Here is a 15,864-nt window from a genome sequence, read left to right as displayed (position 1 = left end):
TTCAGGAAAATCTGGAATTGGTATTGGTATGTTTAGCGGAAGTGCAAAGCAGCTGTAAAAACACACACGCCTTACAATATATGAGGATTACAATACAGGTTCTGCTATCTCAAACCTGTAATATCTGCACAGTTAACCAGGAGAGTGGGGATGGGGTAGGGACGGGAGGGGCTTTGGGATTGGAGTGGGGTCTATGAGCTGTACACCAGAAAAATCTTATGTTGTTGCAAGAGAAGTACAAAACACTGTACAACACACACACAGTATTTTACTATGACAGTAGATGCAAATATACTATATTATATAGTATATGCTCTTTTAGGACGAGGGGGCGGGGCAAAAGTTGGGGGCGGGGGTCTATAACTTAAAAAGTATAAGCTGTACACCAGAAAGTCCTACGTTGTAACAGACGTACAGAACGCTGTACAACACACGCAGATGATCAGCAACCCCACGAAGATGTAGGCCGTGGTTGTGACCCAGAATGCGAACAGGTATGCCGTGGGGTCACAGTAATACTCGTGGGTCGGATCGTCCATGTTCACCGCCCTGTGCACCGAATAGATCCAGTAGTTCCCGGCGATGAACCAAGCCAGGAGAAAACAGTTGATCATGACTTCCAAGGGGTTCTGCTTGGCGTTGTTTTCGGTTTCGTTCTCTCGGTGATTCTTGTAGCGCTCGTAGAGGGAGATGATGTTCTTGAGGATTCCAAAACAGCCGAAAACGAGCAAGTAGATCGGGATCATTCGTTGGATAGGGCAGTCGTGAATGTTGATGGCTCCCAGGACGATCATAGCCATGGGGACTGCCATGAGAAGGCCGAGAAGGATCGTACAACCGATTGTTCCCGCTAGCAAGACCAACAACTTTTTCAGGAAGTCCACGAAACCGCCAGACTCCCTCCTAGCGTCTTGTATCTCGCCGAACAAGGAGGCGTAGGAGGGAGGGGCGTCTCCAGGCTGGCTGTGGACGGCTTCTTCGTACGTCGGCGGGAGCTCCGAGGCATCTGGCGGGACTGGAGGGGCTGTCACGCCGTTGGGAAAGGAGGGAGGAGGCGGTTGTGGCGCCGTACCTGACTCTACATCGTTTGTTGTCGCCATTTTTATCATCATCATTATCATCATGAGACCCAGGTACATGCGGGTAGTTTGAGGGGTTTGGTGGACGTTCATACTACAAAACTTTTACCTTTGCTTTAAAAAAGGTCAGATAAAAAGGCACCTAACGAGGTTTCATTATCGATAAGACTAAAATATTTTCCCCTTATTTTGCGTCAAAACCGGGAGAAGCTTGTCAGGATTTTTACGAATCTGAACACCAGATTGATTCTTTGGAGCCTCCGATATGTTGTGGCCATTGTGGACGGAAAGAATGCCTGAATATATTACAGGAATACATAGTAAATACAAACATTTTTACTGTATTCTAAAAGTGTTTTTATGTCAAGCATTTCTGCAAAATATACTTATAATGATTAGTATTCAAATTCCGTTCATTATTTCTAAATACGTACATTTTCTAAATGTTTTTATACAAATATATACCAGGCACTTTTTTTTCAACAAACGGGCACCTGACATAATTACATTAACACCTGTTTTGAGGTGAGCAACAGGTGTATGGGCGCACCTTACATGGGATGATAATTCAATTTGTCGACTGTCCGTTAGAAAATAACATATGCGTGTCCTAAAATGGAAGATTAACATTAAAAAAAAATGGTGGGAGGGTCGTTTAAGTCTTTTATGTTTTCAAATTGTACTTTTTTGCTAATAATTACTTTCTAACTAATTTTCATTGTTGTGTATATATTTGAATAATCCTTTGACACTGTTCAATTGTGTTCTCTCAGTGTAATTCATGAAGAAAGAAAGAAACAATAGTTCAAGTAGAAAAATTGAATTTATCACTATATCATAGAAATGAATTATACCTCACCTGCAAAATACATGAATATGCTATCAATTATCTGATACCAATTCAAAAGTAATTGACAATATTTAATTAATTATTACTTTTATGCATTAATTGAAACCTTTTATGACATTATGCTGATGGTAATTTCAATGACTGATACTGGGTTAGTTTTCAATTGTGTAATTTTGGTACTCTGGATAACATACAGCACAGGTAGCATTATAATAATAGAAATACAAATGTAATGCTGATTTATTCTATCATTTTATTTGCTGTAACATGATAAAGTTAGCTTATCAATGACCAATTTTGCTATACATTCATGCAAGCCAAAGAAGATGGTTATCTGTAATAATTGAAGTTGGGACCAATGCCTGATAAATTATTTATCAAAAGCACAGCCACCATGTAAGGTACCAACTGTCATTGTTGGCTTGGAATGCTCCATTGCTAATTAAGTTAATATCAATGCGATTATTGACCCAACTCCGCAGAATTAAGTTCTAAAGGGCATGTTCGGTAGCAATACTGCTGGAGTACTCTTGATTACTGCCTGAATTTTTTTAGAAACAAGAGGTTCCGGGTTCGAATCCCCTAACCTGTCACTGATGTTGCTCCCTTGGGAAAGGCAGGTTAAAGAGAACCTATGCAGAGGCGGCGGCAGCAAATTTCTTTTGTGGGGGCAAAATATTGGTGATAGATTTGTGAGCATGTTGTCATGTCCGGTGTTCTGCCTGGCTTTGCCGAGTGGAGTTCATGTCGGGAGCAACATTTGCGTGACATCACTGTGACACAGACCGCCTACCATGACGACCCACCCTTTCACTAATTCTCATAAGCCTACCCGATGACACGGACCAAGCATTCCCCTTCCTGGTCTTTCCTCTATTCTCGGGAAAAGACATGGTTAGAGGGATATGCATTTTACCAGGAATAGAACAAAGAAAAGGAAGGGTGGTGCTTGGTCCGTGTCAATGCCGACGCTCCCCCAATACATTTTCACCATGTCCAGCGCTTCAGGCGCGAGCCGACGCAAGGGAAGTTTGGGAAAATTTAAAATCTGGACCCTTTCACCATTTGCTGGTGGACTAGCTAGGTTTATGAAATTTCTATTGGTGAAAAAATACACATGGGTTTCAGCTTGATTTTTTGTGGGGGCCATGCCCCCACTGTGCCGCCGCCACTGTATGTGATAGGAAACACCACAATTATCTTGAAATCGGTATCAGACTGCCAACAGCAATCAGCCAAATTAGTAATCACAATGATTATGATTATGATATTGGTTCTAAAGACGTTTTTTGTAAGCCACTGTGCCAGTTTCTGAACTGGCTGTGAAATTCACTAGGTTTCCAGTTTAAGATGATTACCTGACAGGAATCAAGAACTGGAAATATGACTTGACCAAAGTATAGTTTAAAATCAACTAAGATCAGAAGGGTAAATTGTACAATATGTCTTCTTCATTGAATAAAACAATGTTCCTATCTGGTTGTATGTACATTGTAATCAGGATTTTGCATTCTAGTGTCATTAACATAGCACAAGCACTTTGAAAATCAACATCATGTGATAGTCTTTAGTCTAAGATCATTGATGGAGGACAGGGAGGAGTGGAGTAGGAGGGTCCAGCAAGCGTCCCGAGTTGACATCTGATGTCCTCAACTGACTGTGATAGTCTTTATTGCAAACTACAAATAATCTACACAACTTATGCCTTTCTTGGTCACATTTTTTCATTACCTAACTCCTCTCCACACACATGGCGACTCCCATCTCCCCTCCCACACACAGAGCTGCCACCCCCCTGTGGCCCCCTGTCCTCTGTAAGGCATACAGCAGGGTGACCAGGATCCTGGAGCCTGATGCACCGATGGGGTGGCCAATAGCTATGGCTCCTCCACTCACATTCACCTGGCAATAAAAACACATTGACAATGTAAATGCAAGTGGTGGTTTGATGATGAATTAGTCCATTCTACTTTAGATTGCATTGACAATTATGTAAGTTTGCAACTTTTGCCCAAGGCCACACTAATTTAATTTGGTCAGATTTTAAAAAAAAATCAAAAATCTTAACTAGAAAAATATAATAATGAAGCCTGAGGACCAGGTTTGTGCCTTGGTACACCCAATTTTATGGGGTGAATACATGTACAGTCATCTTTAAGTTTTCCTCCCTACCCTCTAGCTTTATGATGTCCTCTTGCTATATTTTTACTTTTAAAAATCCAAGAACCAACAAATTACATTGGTATGGCCCAAGGGTTCATTGCAAGAAACACGAAAGGGACAAATAGTGTAGAGCAGTATAACATGTGTCTACTCTAGTCCAAAAGACATAGCTCTAAATTTTTACTGCCCGGTTCAACTTCTGTTTACAGAACACAATTTTTTTTAAATGCTTCTTGGCGGTGTCAAAAAAATTGAAGTGGGCAGGTTACATCCAAAAGTAAAACCCCTACAAAGATTCAAAGAGTGAAAAGTTATTGAATACCTTGCTCGAATCCAAACCCAAATCTTTCACAACAGCTAATGACTGTGCAGCGAAAGCCTCGTTTAGTTCAAACAAGTCCACTTCATCTTTGGTCCATTTGGCTTTCTCCAACTGCAAACCAGAAGGACGTATATACCAATTAAATCAACCTCATCATCAATAAAAGTTAAACATCTTTCTCCATCATGATGGATATGCAAATTATATAGCAATAACCAAAATGACACTTAGGTGTATTTTTTAATCTTTGTACATGTAGATGCTCCGAAGCTGCCATCTTTTTTTCTTGAACCCCAATATCAACCCACATACCAACATGCATACAAATTCATCAATTTGAAAATAATCTTGATTTACAGTAACTGTTGTGGAAAACACAACCCAAACAGTACTCCATCGGAAGTGAACTTTGTCACCTCCATGAAAATGTGCATGTCTGGTGCTATATCTCCAGAATGTAATGTGGGATTGCAATGATAGATAGATTCAACTTGGTATTGTCCCAATGATCAGGTTCAATTTTGGGCCTCCTCTCGGTTGAGCTTGATATTGCAGCTGGCCTTTTTTGTTTGGCCCTGGACATATGCTGTGGTCTTTTTTTTTTTGTGACCTAGCCTTTAATGTAAGGTGTAAGTGGTGTACATTTGTGCCACATAGCTGCATGCCCTGGAACTTCAGGGCCAGGGGCTGCTATTTTTACTGAGATAATATTTACTCACAGCTTTCCTGATGGCGGGTATGGGTCCAGTCCCCATGATGGAGGGGTCTACCCCAGCCTGAGCCCAGGAGACAACCCTGGCCAGGGGGGTCACTCCTCGCGTCTGCGCCTCCGACTCGGACATCAGTACAACCACGGCTGCTCCGTCATTTATACCTGCAGCAAAAGATTCATCAGATTCTGTATAGTTTGTAATAATGCTGTGAAATTTTTTTGTCATACCTGGGCCACTATAACGTTCAGGTGATAAGTTAAGATATAACTTGACGTACCACTTGGGGCTCTACTGTTATCACAGTCAGGCTTCCAGTCAATAATTCAAACACACAGTCAAACAAACACAAGTGCGCCTAGTGTGCCGTTGCTGATAATTGGAGAACCACATTTGGAGATTAGAATTCCTGTTGTTACAGTTTCAGGAGCATTTTTCATTGAAATGCGTGTTTTCTCGTCTACTAGTACGACATTATGAAATACAACATTGTGTTTTCTGCATTACCCTTTGTCCCACTATAATATGATGCCCAGTCCCACAAACTTTCAGCCATCAGGCGATCCTACCTGTGGTTGGGCTGGTACCTCAAGTTATACAGAATACACCTGAATGTACAGTCAAACCTGTATTAGTGGCCACCTTTGCATACCGGCCACCTGGCTATAGTGGCCACTTTTTGTCAGTCCCTTGGATTCGTAATGATTAAGAAATAGGCTTATAGCGGCCACCTGTCCAACGCGGCCACGGCCACACGATTTCCGGTTCCGCAGACACAGAAACACTGCCGAATATGGCCACGCAGACTGCTGATCTATGTTTCGGCACGCATTCGGCCATACAGCAGCCGTATCGTCACCCTACGCCGGATTTAAAACCTCTTTATTTTCAAAACCAAACTGCCTTACCGCCGACAAACGAGGTCATATAATGTCAGCTTTTTTTTTTTTAATACATATATAGTGTAACAATCATTGCAGTAAATGTACAGTGCTACACATAAAAGCTTCTTGATTATGTGAATAAACATCAACTGTTACTAACACCATGTGTACCTTTTTGCTTGTGGTCAATTATTCAGCATTTTCTCTATAGCGGCCACCTCTCTATAGTGGCCAATTTTGACCAGTCCCTTGAGTGGCCGCTATAGACAGGTTTGACTGTAGTTGTTATTCATGTTCAAGGGGACTTTCTGCCAGTTTTGGGTTGCGTTTTGAAACAGTTGTAACAATATACTGAAGTACCAAACTGCATTATAATACATAATATATTTTCAGTATCGTCACCCCAAAAGCAAAACCAAAGCAGATAATAAATAATGCAAACAAAAACAAAAATATGGAGGTGACCGAACAACCGAGTACTACATAAAAAAGCTGAAAAAAACTTGTAATTGTTAACTTAAGATCAAATTTAAGACCATACCTGATGCATTGCCAGCAGTGACAGTCCCTGTGCCATCCTTGACAAAGGCAGGTCTGAGTTTGGTCATACCCTCTAACACACAGCCTGGTCTGGGGTACTCATCAACTTTTACCTCAACAGAACCTGTTATACAGTATCAAACATAACAAAGTTTAAAATAATCCTTGCTAATACCTATATTATTATTATTATTAAACAAAGAGGCTTATATTGTGTATGTTATATGTGATATGTTTGAAATAGATAATCAGAATGCTGTGTAGCTACATTTACATGTTATCTACATGTAGTTACATTCAGAATTTGTACTGCCCACAAATTAAGAGCTAAGTTCTTTTAAAGAATCAGATTGTGTAAGTTTCAAATGAGGACCTAGGAGCAATGTTCAGATAAATCAGAACACAAATCAGAATGTTCTGAAAAATCAGAATGGGTAGTCACAAATGAAGGGCTGTGCTTGTCACAAATCAGGAGCTACGTATATATGTACATTCAGAAAAAAATAGTCACCAATGAGAAGCTTTGCTCAGTCAGAAGTATTTGACATCAGGGCTCGAAATACTGGGTGCATGTGCACCCAGGTGCACCCAAAATTGGAGCTGTGCACCCAATTATTTTCTCTGGTTGCACAGGGTGCACCCAAATATTTTCTTAGGTTTATGTATGTAAAGATATCAAAGTATACTTAGTATACATGTACATCATATTCTTGACATCTAAGTGTTAGAAAGTTAATAAAAATGTCTGTTGTTTAAGAATTTGATAGCTTGTAACTAAGTTTTATTATTCAGTTATTACTTAAATTTAAGTGGTACACCCAAAATTTTTTTGGTGCACCCAATTTTTTAAGCTGGGTGCACCGGTGCACCTAATCCCAAAAATGAATTTCAAGCCCTGGACATTTTCAGAAACTGTATGTACTAGATCAGGGCTCCTGACTGCGACCAAGTTGGTCGCATATGCAGTAGAATTCCCCTGATGCGACCAGATCTGTAACCACAGTCGCATAGTGCGACCTCTTACAATTGATCATCATTTATCATCCAGCCAAGTAGAATCTTTGCAGGGAAAGGCTGTCCCTGCCAGGTGTCAGTTTCTTCCCCTGACAGGGATGGTCAGCAGGGGGGGTCACACCTCATTAAGGTCTGCCATGTGTCTGTACTGTCTTCAATTACATGTACCAAGGAGGTTTAAAAAATGTATTTCCACTGGACCTTTATCTATTCCCTTTGTCCAAACAGATAGGGAAATTTGAGAGTACACATGATATATGTATATTGGTTTGGCCAAGGAGATTTCATGTATAGGAAATAACCTCCTTGGTATAGTATGGTATGGTATGATATGCTATGACAGCATGATAAGTGGAGGTCCAGTAGGCAGTAACAAAACTTTTGTAACATGACTTTTTAGACAGCAATATTGCTGCCCCTGAGACAGTGAACAAGTAGGCCTTTTTAAAAAAAATGGTAGGGTGGAAAGAAAACATTCTTGAAATACGATCTTGGTGTTGGAGAGCGGCCTGCACTATTTCCATTTTCAGTTCAATTTCACCCATTTTGTCACACATTTGTACTTTTATACTTGTGTTTTTTTTTTAATTCAAATGGTAATTTGGGACTAATCAGTTATTTTCCATTGTTCTTACAATGAGAAGGCGTAATTACTTTTTTGTCTTGGTTTCAGTATTGAATTCATTTTGATAATCCTTATGTTGCAAGTTTGATTAACTCATTTTTTGGACAATTAAAACTTGTTCGTCAACAGTCATGCCTGACAAGGCTGGAGGTACAAGAGTCCAGTCTGAATAAAGCAGCCGGCCGTAGCAAAAAAACTTTTGTCCTCCTATCCCCAAGAACCACCATATCAATGTAGGCCTTTCACCATATTTAAAGCAAGATTGTTTTTTCTTTCATATTACTGTATTAAAATATGCTATTCCAGGTTATCAACAATGATTATTAGATTTTTTGCTTCTACTACCAATTTTCATAGTGGTGCTCCTAAATTTTTGCTGCCGCTCCTAAGTTTTAGGAGTTAGGAGCGCGGTGCTCCTAGGCCAAAAAGTTAGTCTGGAGCCCTGTAGATGCAAATGAGGAACTACGTTCAGCTTGACTGTCTAGGCCCTGTACCTTTCCTTGATGTGACAGTGACTGGTGTAATCTCCCTGCTGAAGTGTCCTTCCTTCTGTGCCTGCTCTGTTCTCAGCTGGGACTCCAGCGCAAACTTGTCCTGTTCCTCACGGCTCACTCCCCACTGTTTGGCCACATTTTCAGCTGTTGAAAGAGTAAAGAATGTTGCAATTTCGTGTTTTTATCATCAAACTCAATGGTTACCATGCAAAAAGACCCGAGGACCACTTCAAGGTTACAGGTTACATTGAGCAAGACTGGCCCAGCATCTCTTCTTCTAATGTCATAAACATCATGATTGAGAAATTAGTTTAACACGCTGAGAGTGTCAGCACTCTACATGAGCCAATTAAGAAGAGGCAGGGGTTTGGACCTAAACCGAAATAGTTTTGATCCACTTACACCAGTCCTACTCTTTTTGATAAATGTGGTGGGACCTACGGCTACTTAATAACATGCTTGGCCCACCACAAAACACTGTAAGGACCTCCACTTAACGTTCTATCCTAGGGATATCCCTAACTTAAGCTAGGTACTCATTATGATTTCCACCTGAGGGAAATTGTGTAGAAGTGCTTTTCCCAAGGGTACAAAATCGATCAGACATGTCAGAAAATTCAAACCCAAGGCACGTTCTCTGAAAACACTCATAATCGACTTAAAGCAAAATGAAATGAAAACTTAGAACTATAAGAGCTACCTGTTAGAAGAGTTGTCTTATCACTTATGGCATAAAGGGACCGGTAAGCGGTATAAAGTCTGAACCTTGTTTGGACAAGTTGATGTTGATATACTGAGTGACATATTTCAACCCTTTAAGTGCTGCATGTATGCATTAACTGTTAGGCAAGGTATGTGTCGTAAGTTTAAGTTTAATATTTGAAGGGTTAGGATGGTGAACAGCTTGCATCTGGTAACAGGTGATCTATTCCCACCTGTGATCCCCATGTGGTAGTTGTTGAAAGCATCCATGAGTCCATCACTCAACATGGTGTCCACAAGATGGACATCTCCGAACTTGACCCCTGACCTCATGTGGACACAGTGGGGGGCCTATGGAGAGTTTTGCAAAAGTTATTAACATATACACAATGCAGCTGGTAGAATTATGAATCATTGCAACATTATGTATGCTTAAAATGATTAAAAATAAATGAATAAAAATATGTGGCTCAGCCTGGCCTATCTAGAAATGGGAAATTCAGGTGTGATTTCCAAGCCAGGTAGACAGGCCAGGTAGACAGGCCACAAACCCACAAAGCAACTGACCAACACCTTGCACTCACCTTGCTCATACTTTCCTGACCCCCTGCTACCACTACGCTGGCATCCCCACTCCTTATGGCCTGTACCCCCACCGCTACAGCCTTCAGCCCCGACCCACACAGCATGTTCACCCCCCAGGCTGGGACTGTGTGGGGTAGGGAAGCACCCATGCTCGCCTGCCGGGCTGGGTTTTGTCCCTGACCTACAAAAAAAAATTTAACATAAACGTTAAATTGCTACATAGGCATAGATGTGACTCTGTTGCTACACATGCAGGTAGGTGGGTAGTTGAGGTACAGGGTTATACCGCACCGTCAGGTTATGGGCCCCTTATAGGGTGGCATAATATACCCTTCTTTGGGACAAGAAGGTACGCCAGATCTCCAGTCCGGTTGATTGATGTAAATCACCGTATTGTATGGCTGATATGAGACTGAGGTTTGTCAGACGTTCATCCGCATAATTTGTAGTGAATCACCAACTCCAGATGGAAGGATTTTTACCAGGTGATGCCGTAGTGGTGGTGAGTTCTTTCTCAACCAATCAGAGAGCAAAATCCTGAGCTAGTGAAGTGTGAAGTGAGGTCTGTTCTTTGAAGTGAGGTGGGTTCTTTGACATATCAAATGTGAAGAGAAAACTCACCTGCACTCAGAGCCTGTCCCATAATGACCTCTGACACATCTTCACCCTTGACCTTGGCCCTGTTGAGAGCCTCCCTGATGACCACGCTGCCAAGTTCATGGGCAGCCAGACTGGACAGACTGCCATTGAAAGATCCTACATTAAAATGCAAAAAGGTTAGTCCAACATTAAAATCATACATAGTGTTACATACGTTATAAACCTTTAGTTTGACTGGATGGCCCTGTCGGCCTTTATAGCTGCTCTTCCCAGAGGTCCAGTGCCTCTACATATGTACTTAGTACTTGGTACTTGTTTGTATACCTTTATTTTTGATATACAAAAATAATTTCTTAAAGGCAGAGGGTATTAACAGGATAAAGACAGTCAAAAAGATTTTGTGGCATTAATTGTGGCATAATTGTTTCTGTCAAAACGAATTTTATGGTATCATTGACAGGATGTTCCTGTCAACAAAACTGGCTTGGTACTATTGATTGTATTTTCCTGTCAATATCAAATTATGGCCCTATAAACCCTAACCCTGTGGACATTGATACAAAGTAGTGCAAAAAGAAGACCAAATTTGCTTACATTTCTGAACAAGAACAATAAAAATTGGGCGTTAAAAAAAGGAATAAAAAAACTGCGGATCAAACCCATAATTTCAGTAAGGTTTGTACCAAAGTTGACCACAATACCGTTAATTGAGCTTTTGCATTGATTCTTCTATTAACCAATACTGATTCAAACCTAAATTCTTGACTTAATTCATCCTATCGTGATACTTTTCACAGGAACATAAAATACTGACATTTTTCTTTTAAAAAGTTGCACATTTGAATGATATTGTATACCATTTATCATACAATATTGTGAGTTAACCAAATTTGTAAATGGTGGAAAACGATTGTTCTTGAATCGGATGATCAGGCAGACCATCTTTCTCAGCCAATCAGAGAGCAGAATCCGGAGCTAGCAGACGAACTTTAACAAACAGTCTTAAAACTGCCTCAAAACGCAAACGAACAGTCTACTTCAACACAAATAGACTCTTCTAGTCCCAAATAGTCAAAAATTATCTTCAGAGAAGTTTTGTCTCATGAATTAGACAAGAAAGGCAGAAAAAAAGACCGGTTTTACCAACTGGAGTGCGCACAGCCGACACGATCACAATGTCCGCCATCTTGAATTGAGGAGAAACGATTGAGATTAAAGATGGGGGTGTTTACTTTTCCGTAAAAAGTGTAATATGCGATTTTCGCACGAAACTAGGAATATAATTACCCATTTCATTTTGATTTATTGTTTCATATTGCACTGCGTCATGAACATATTGTAGTTATTCTGTTTTATGTCAGAATAACAAAATATTATTCTCAATTTCTTCTCACCTGTTCACAGTGGACTTGTCAGCAACCTTTGACCTGTAAACATGGCGCAACTTGTGAACCCAGATCTGGCACGAGAGAGGAGCCGGGTCAGTTTTGACGTAGAAAAGCTGACCAATGTGTTGTATGGTGGTCCTGATGGAGTAAAGCGAAAGAGAAGAATCGGTAAGTCTTCTTACCGCAACTGTTGTTTCTTTGTCTGTCTGAATCGCGGTTGGACTAGTCTTGTTTAAAACTTTTGTACAGTGCAGTCTTTGTAACCGGACAATTATATAAGGTCCTCTGGACAAAGGTTACACTATATATATATATTTGACACCGTAATTGGGACAATTGGACACTGTAAGTAGGGCAAGGGGTTCAGTGCAGGGTCAAGGGGTTCAGTGCAGGGTCAAGGGGGTCAAAGTAGAACCCCAGAACTAACGTAGAGTGGAAATCGTTGCCACCATTAGATACTGTAAATGCATTTAAGTTTGCAGGAATTTAAAGGACAGCATCAGAAAATCTTCAATTCATTATTTTCCAGTAGTTTACTCATTAAAAAGTTGATTTACGTCAATTTTTACATTGATCCGCCTAATGTGGCCCTGTAAACACGTTTGAACTTCGCGCTCTCCTCCTCTCTCCCGCCGCGCTGGCCGATGACGTAATGGCCTCGTTCTGATTGTCTGACGCCACAGATCAGAAACTTCTGGCCAGCCAATTGCAATTTGCTCGGTGAACCTCGGTCCTCTCAGCGGAAAATAATCACTCCGCCATTCTGGAGTTTAGTCCGCTGTTGTTGACAATTACCATAGTGGACCTGTAAGTCGTGTTGTGAGCTATCTACGAAGCCACAGTCCCCGGGAGACTGAACATGAATGAGCTTGTCTGTGAGTGAACCGCACAACGGGACGAAATCAAAACAATGGTGGTGGGGGAGGTTCACGCACCGTGTCATTCTGGACTGTTACAAGAGCGAGTTCGAGTCAGTTTTTACCTGGCCAGAATGGCTGGCCAGAAGTTTCTGATCTGTGACGTCAGACGATCAGAACGAGGCCATTATGTCATCGGCCTGCGCGGCGGGAGAGAGGAGGAGAGCGCGAAGTTCAAACGTGTCTACAGGGCCACATTAGGCGGATCAATGTAAAAATTGACGTAAATCAACATTTTAATGAGTAAACTACTGGAAAATAATGAATTGAAGATTTTCTGATGCTGTCCTTTAATTTCGCGGTAGCAGGAAAAGTCACTGTTCACGGAGGTTTTAACTCCGCGGTAGCACCATGCACTGTAATCTCTTATTACGTGGAAAAATGTTTGCAGTGGTTTTATGTTCGCAGTGAATCGGTAACAAGAAAACCGCGAACATACATGTAAAACCACCGCAAAAATTTCTGCATTTACAGTAGCTTTAAACCATTACTAGTAGTTGATGAAAGCTGCTAAATTTTCTTTAAACAGCGGCTGCAGTTCGATGTGCCAAAATTAGGTGTGACAGGTCGTTCACTGTTAATATAACCAGCTGCTGCTGTGCTGCGAAGCTGATGTTTTACGCAGCAATATATAGATAAAGAAGAGGGTCTGCATGCATAGGCATAGGCAGGCCTTTTTAATTTCCCGTAATTCGTAGGGAAGCTATTTTATTTTACGTAATTCGTGGTGGGGATGAAGCGTTAAGCGTTGGTAGCCTTCATGAATTTAATGTAAAAGGTAGTCAGCTGCAGCCATCCCAAATTTAGCGTTGTCAGGACCCCCCCATGCAGACCCTCAAAGAAAGTTGGACAAGGAGGTCAAAACAGTGGGCCTGTGTCATTTTTTTTTCCTTTAACATCTCTAGAGTCTTTAGCGCTGACGGACCCAGACTATGAGCACGAGGATTTCAACTACCTGTCCAGGGAAGAACAGTATGCCAACATGTTGAAGAAGTCTCTTATGGCGGCCAAGAAGGCCAAAGAGCTTGGGTTAAGTGGAAAAGACATGGATGACTACATGACGTAAGTACTTTCTCTATAATTCAAGTAATCACTTTTTAAACATTTCAAAATTCAAAAGGTGCTGAAAGTTTTTGCCAAAGTCGGTTATATGAGATTATCACATAGATAAATAGGAAAAGAACCTCAAATAGACCATGGAGTTGCTACAGTTCTAGAAAGCAAACTATTTTTTTTGTACAATATCTCTTTTTCTATTTCTACAAATAATGCCTTCTTTTTTTCTTGTACAAAGAAAACTTATTCAAATGCAATTCAATTCTCTGCAACTGAATAAAATATGGAGATTTACTTCTCTACCTTTCAAGTGACATCCATCACTCTTCTTCAATGTCAAGAGGATGAACTGGCAGAAACAATTCGAAGAGGATAGATGGACGTCACTCGAAATGTCCGGAAGTAAATCTTTGTTTTTTTATCCAGTCGTAGAAATTGAACTGTACAAAATGTATTTCATTATTGTTTACCTGGATGTCTAAGCTTAATAAACATATATTAAAAAAAAACTTATCTTTCACTGAGTTCAGCAAGGTTACTTTAGAAAGAGACTAGAGTGAGACTATGATATGGGTTTTATATTTGCTATGATAATCCCATTCTTTAGCTTCAATGGTATTTTGCTAAATTTTATGATAAGGCCACAGCAAGTAAATTTTATGGATGACATCCTCTGCAGACTGCAAAAATAGTGCAATAGGGTGAGAAAAAAAACAAGATGGGCCTATTGGCTACATTTTCAAAAATAGGCACCATAAAGTTGTGATGACTGTTGTAAAAAGAATTAAAGGGACAACATGATATCAGAGCCAACAAGGCATTCATTCCTGTATTTAAGACATGTACTGGTGTGGTAAAAGTGACACTAGTGTGGTAGACTGGCATCACCAACAAAGTTGGTAACCACACTCATAGCTTCCATATTGGTGTCACTTTTACAACTATCCAATTTTATCCAAGTTTAATTTCTACAACTACAGTCCTGGGTACCTTGCAAGTGTCACTTCTACCAGTACAATTAATAGGCTATAACACAATACATTTTATTTTGCTCATTTTGGTACTTATCGTCATGTTGACCATCCCTGCATAAGAAGAAAAAAATCTTGTTTTTTTTCTGAAATCAGGCGAAAATTAATGCGCGCGCTGATGTCATCCATAAAATGTACTTGCTATGGCCTAACTCATTATTTTCTGTTGTTTCATACAGGAGTGTGTTGGACTACAGAGCCATTGCAATGAATCTACATTGCACAATGTTCACCATAACACTACAGCAGCAGGGAGACGAGAGGCAGAGGGCAAAGTGGTTAAAACTTGCGGAGAACTTTAGTATCCTGGGGTCATACCTACAGACGGAGATGGGCCATGGTAAGTAAATTGATAGAGATGTGCAATGCAAACATTAAATCAGGTAGAAGTACATTAAAGATTTAGGTACAGTTACAGGACCTGGTACAGGTATATTACAGGTACAGGTACAGAGGTTTTGTAACATGGTTATGATTTTAGCATTTATGATTAGTGATGGATCATGTTATAGTTATGGTTAGGGTTAGCGTAAAGGTTTGGGTTTGGGTAAGGGTTAGTTTAATGGTTAAGGTTAGAGTTATGGTTTAGGATTAGGGTTTGCATTCAAGTGTTAGGGTTGAATTGGATTGTCTAAGGTTCATGGTTCTGGCTTAGGACTAGGGATAGGATTTAGGTTCTGCTAAGGGTCACTGGGTTAGGGCCAAATCATGTGCGTATTAAATTGTGTACTGTTATACCTAGATGTTTGCACTCATGTAACTTTATTATAATTGTTACGAATAGTTATGTTTACCTTCATGGAAGGTAAACATGGGAGGTAAACACATTTGCTCTGGTTCGTCTTGCTTATATATTTTCTTGCTTTACATGTGTATGTCACCCTTTCCAGGGTTGAATTATATA

At 40.4% G+C, this 15,864-nt stretch overlaps 4 protein-coding genes across 5 annotated transcripts in view; 2 read left to right on the top strand and 2 right to left on the bottom strand.

Moving 5' to 3' along the window:
• Positions 1-59: 59 nt before the first annotated feature.
• On the bottom strand, positions 60-1,339 carry LOC118423668 (transmembrane protein 272-like). Its single transcript, XM_035831903.1, has one exon. It carries the CDS (start codon positions 1,170-1,172, stop codon positions 396-398), a length of 777 nt encoding a protein of 258 aa, XP_035687796.1. The 5' UTR covers positions 1,173-1,339; the 3' UTR covers positions 60-395.
• Positions 1,340-2,164: 825 nt separating this feature from the next.
• Positions 2,165-12,049, bottom strand: LOC118422812 (acetyl-CoA acetyltransferase, cytosolic-like). Of its 2 annotated transcripts, none has more exons than XM_035830589.1 (9): positions 11,963-12,049; positions 10,590-10,724; positions 9,968-10,149; positions 9,617-9,734; positions 8,682-8,825; positions 6,550-6,672; positions 5,134-5,288; positions 4,415-4,525; positions 2,165-3,831 (listed from the first exon to the last, which is right to left on the bottom strand). In XM_035830589.1, exons 2-9 carry the CDS (start codon positions 10,609-10,611, stop codon positions 3,661-3,663), a joined length of 1,026 nt encoding a protein of 341 aa, XP_035686482.1. In that variant the 5' UTR covers positions 10,612-10,724; positions 11,963-12,049; the 3' UTR covers positions 2,165-3,660. The 2 variants fall into 2 exon arrangements, with proteins under 2 accessions (XP_035686482.1, XP_035686481.1); XM_035830588.1 differs by lacking the exon at positions 11,963-12,049 and adding an exon at positions 11,712-11,759.
• On the top strand, positions 11,977-14,603 carry LOC118422814 (peroxisomal acyl-coenzyme A oxidase 1-like). The gene is made up of 2 exons (XM_035830591.1): positions 11,977-12,124; positions 13,779-14,603. The coding sequence occupies exons 1-2, from the start codon at positions 12,004-12,006 to the stop codon at positions 13,937-13,939; spliced, it is 282 nt and encodes a 93-aa protein (XP_035686484.1). The 5' UTR covers positions 11,977-12,003; the 3' UTR covers positions 13,940-14,603.
• A 582-nt stretch (positions 14,604-15,185) lies between these two features.
• The window catches only part of LOC118422253 (peroxisomal acyl-coenzyme A oxidase 1-like), a 10,512-nt gene continuing 9,833 nt past the window's right edge, over positions 15,186-15,864 (top strand). The window contains exon 1 of the mRNA XM_035829772.1: positions 15,186-15,300. Within this exon, the coding sequence (XP_035685665.1) occupies positions 15,186-15,300 (115 nt within the window). The remainder of the gene's footprint in view (positions 15,301-15,864) is intronic.

Source organism: Branchiostoma floridae, chromosome 9, assembly GCF_000003815.2.
Source record: "Branchiostoma floridae strain S238N-H82 chromosome 9, Bfl_VNyyK, whole genome shotgun sequence".
In the NCBI taxonomy this organism is placed as follows: domain Eukaryota; kingdom Metazoa; phylum Chordata; class Leptocardii; order Amphioxiformes; family Branchiostomatidae; genus Branchiostoma; species Branchiostoma floridae.
The sequence above is the reverse complement of the archived record's forward strand: the minus strand, read 5'-3'. Positions and strand labels throughout refer to the sequence as shown.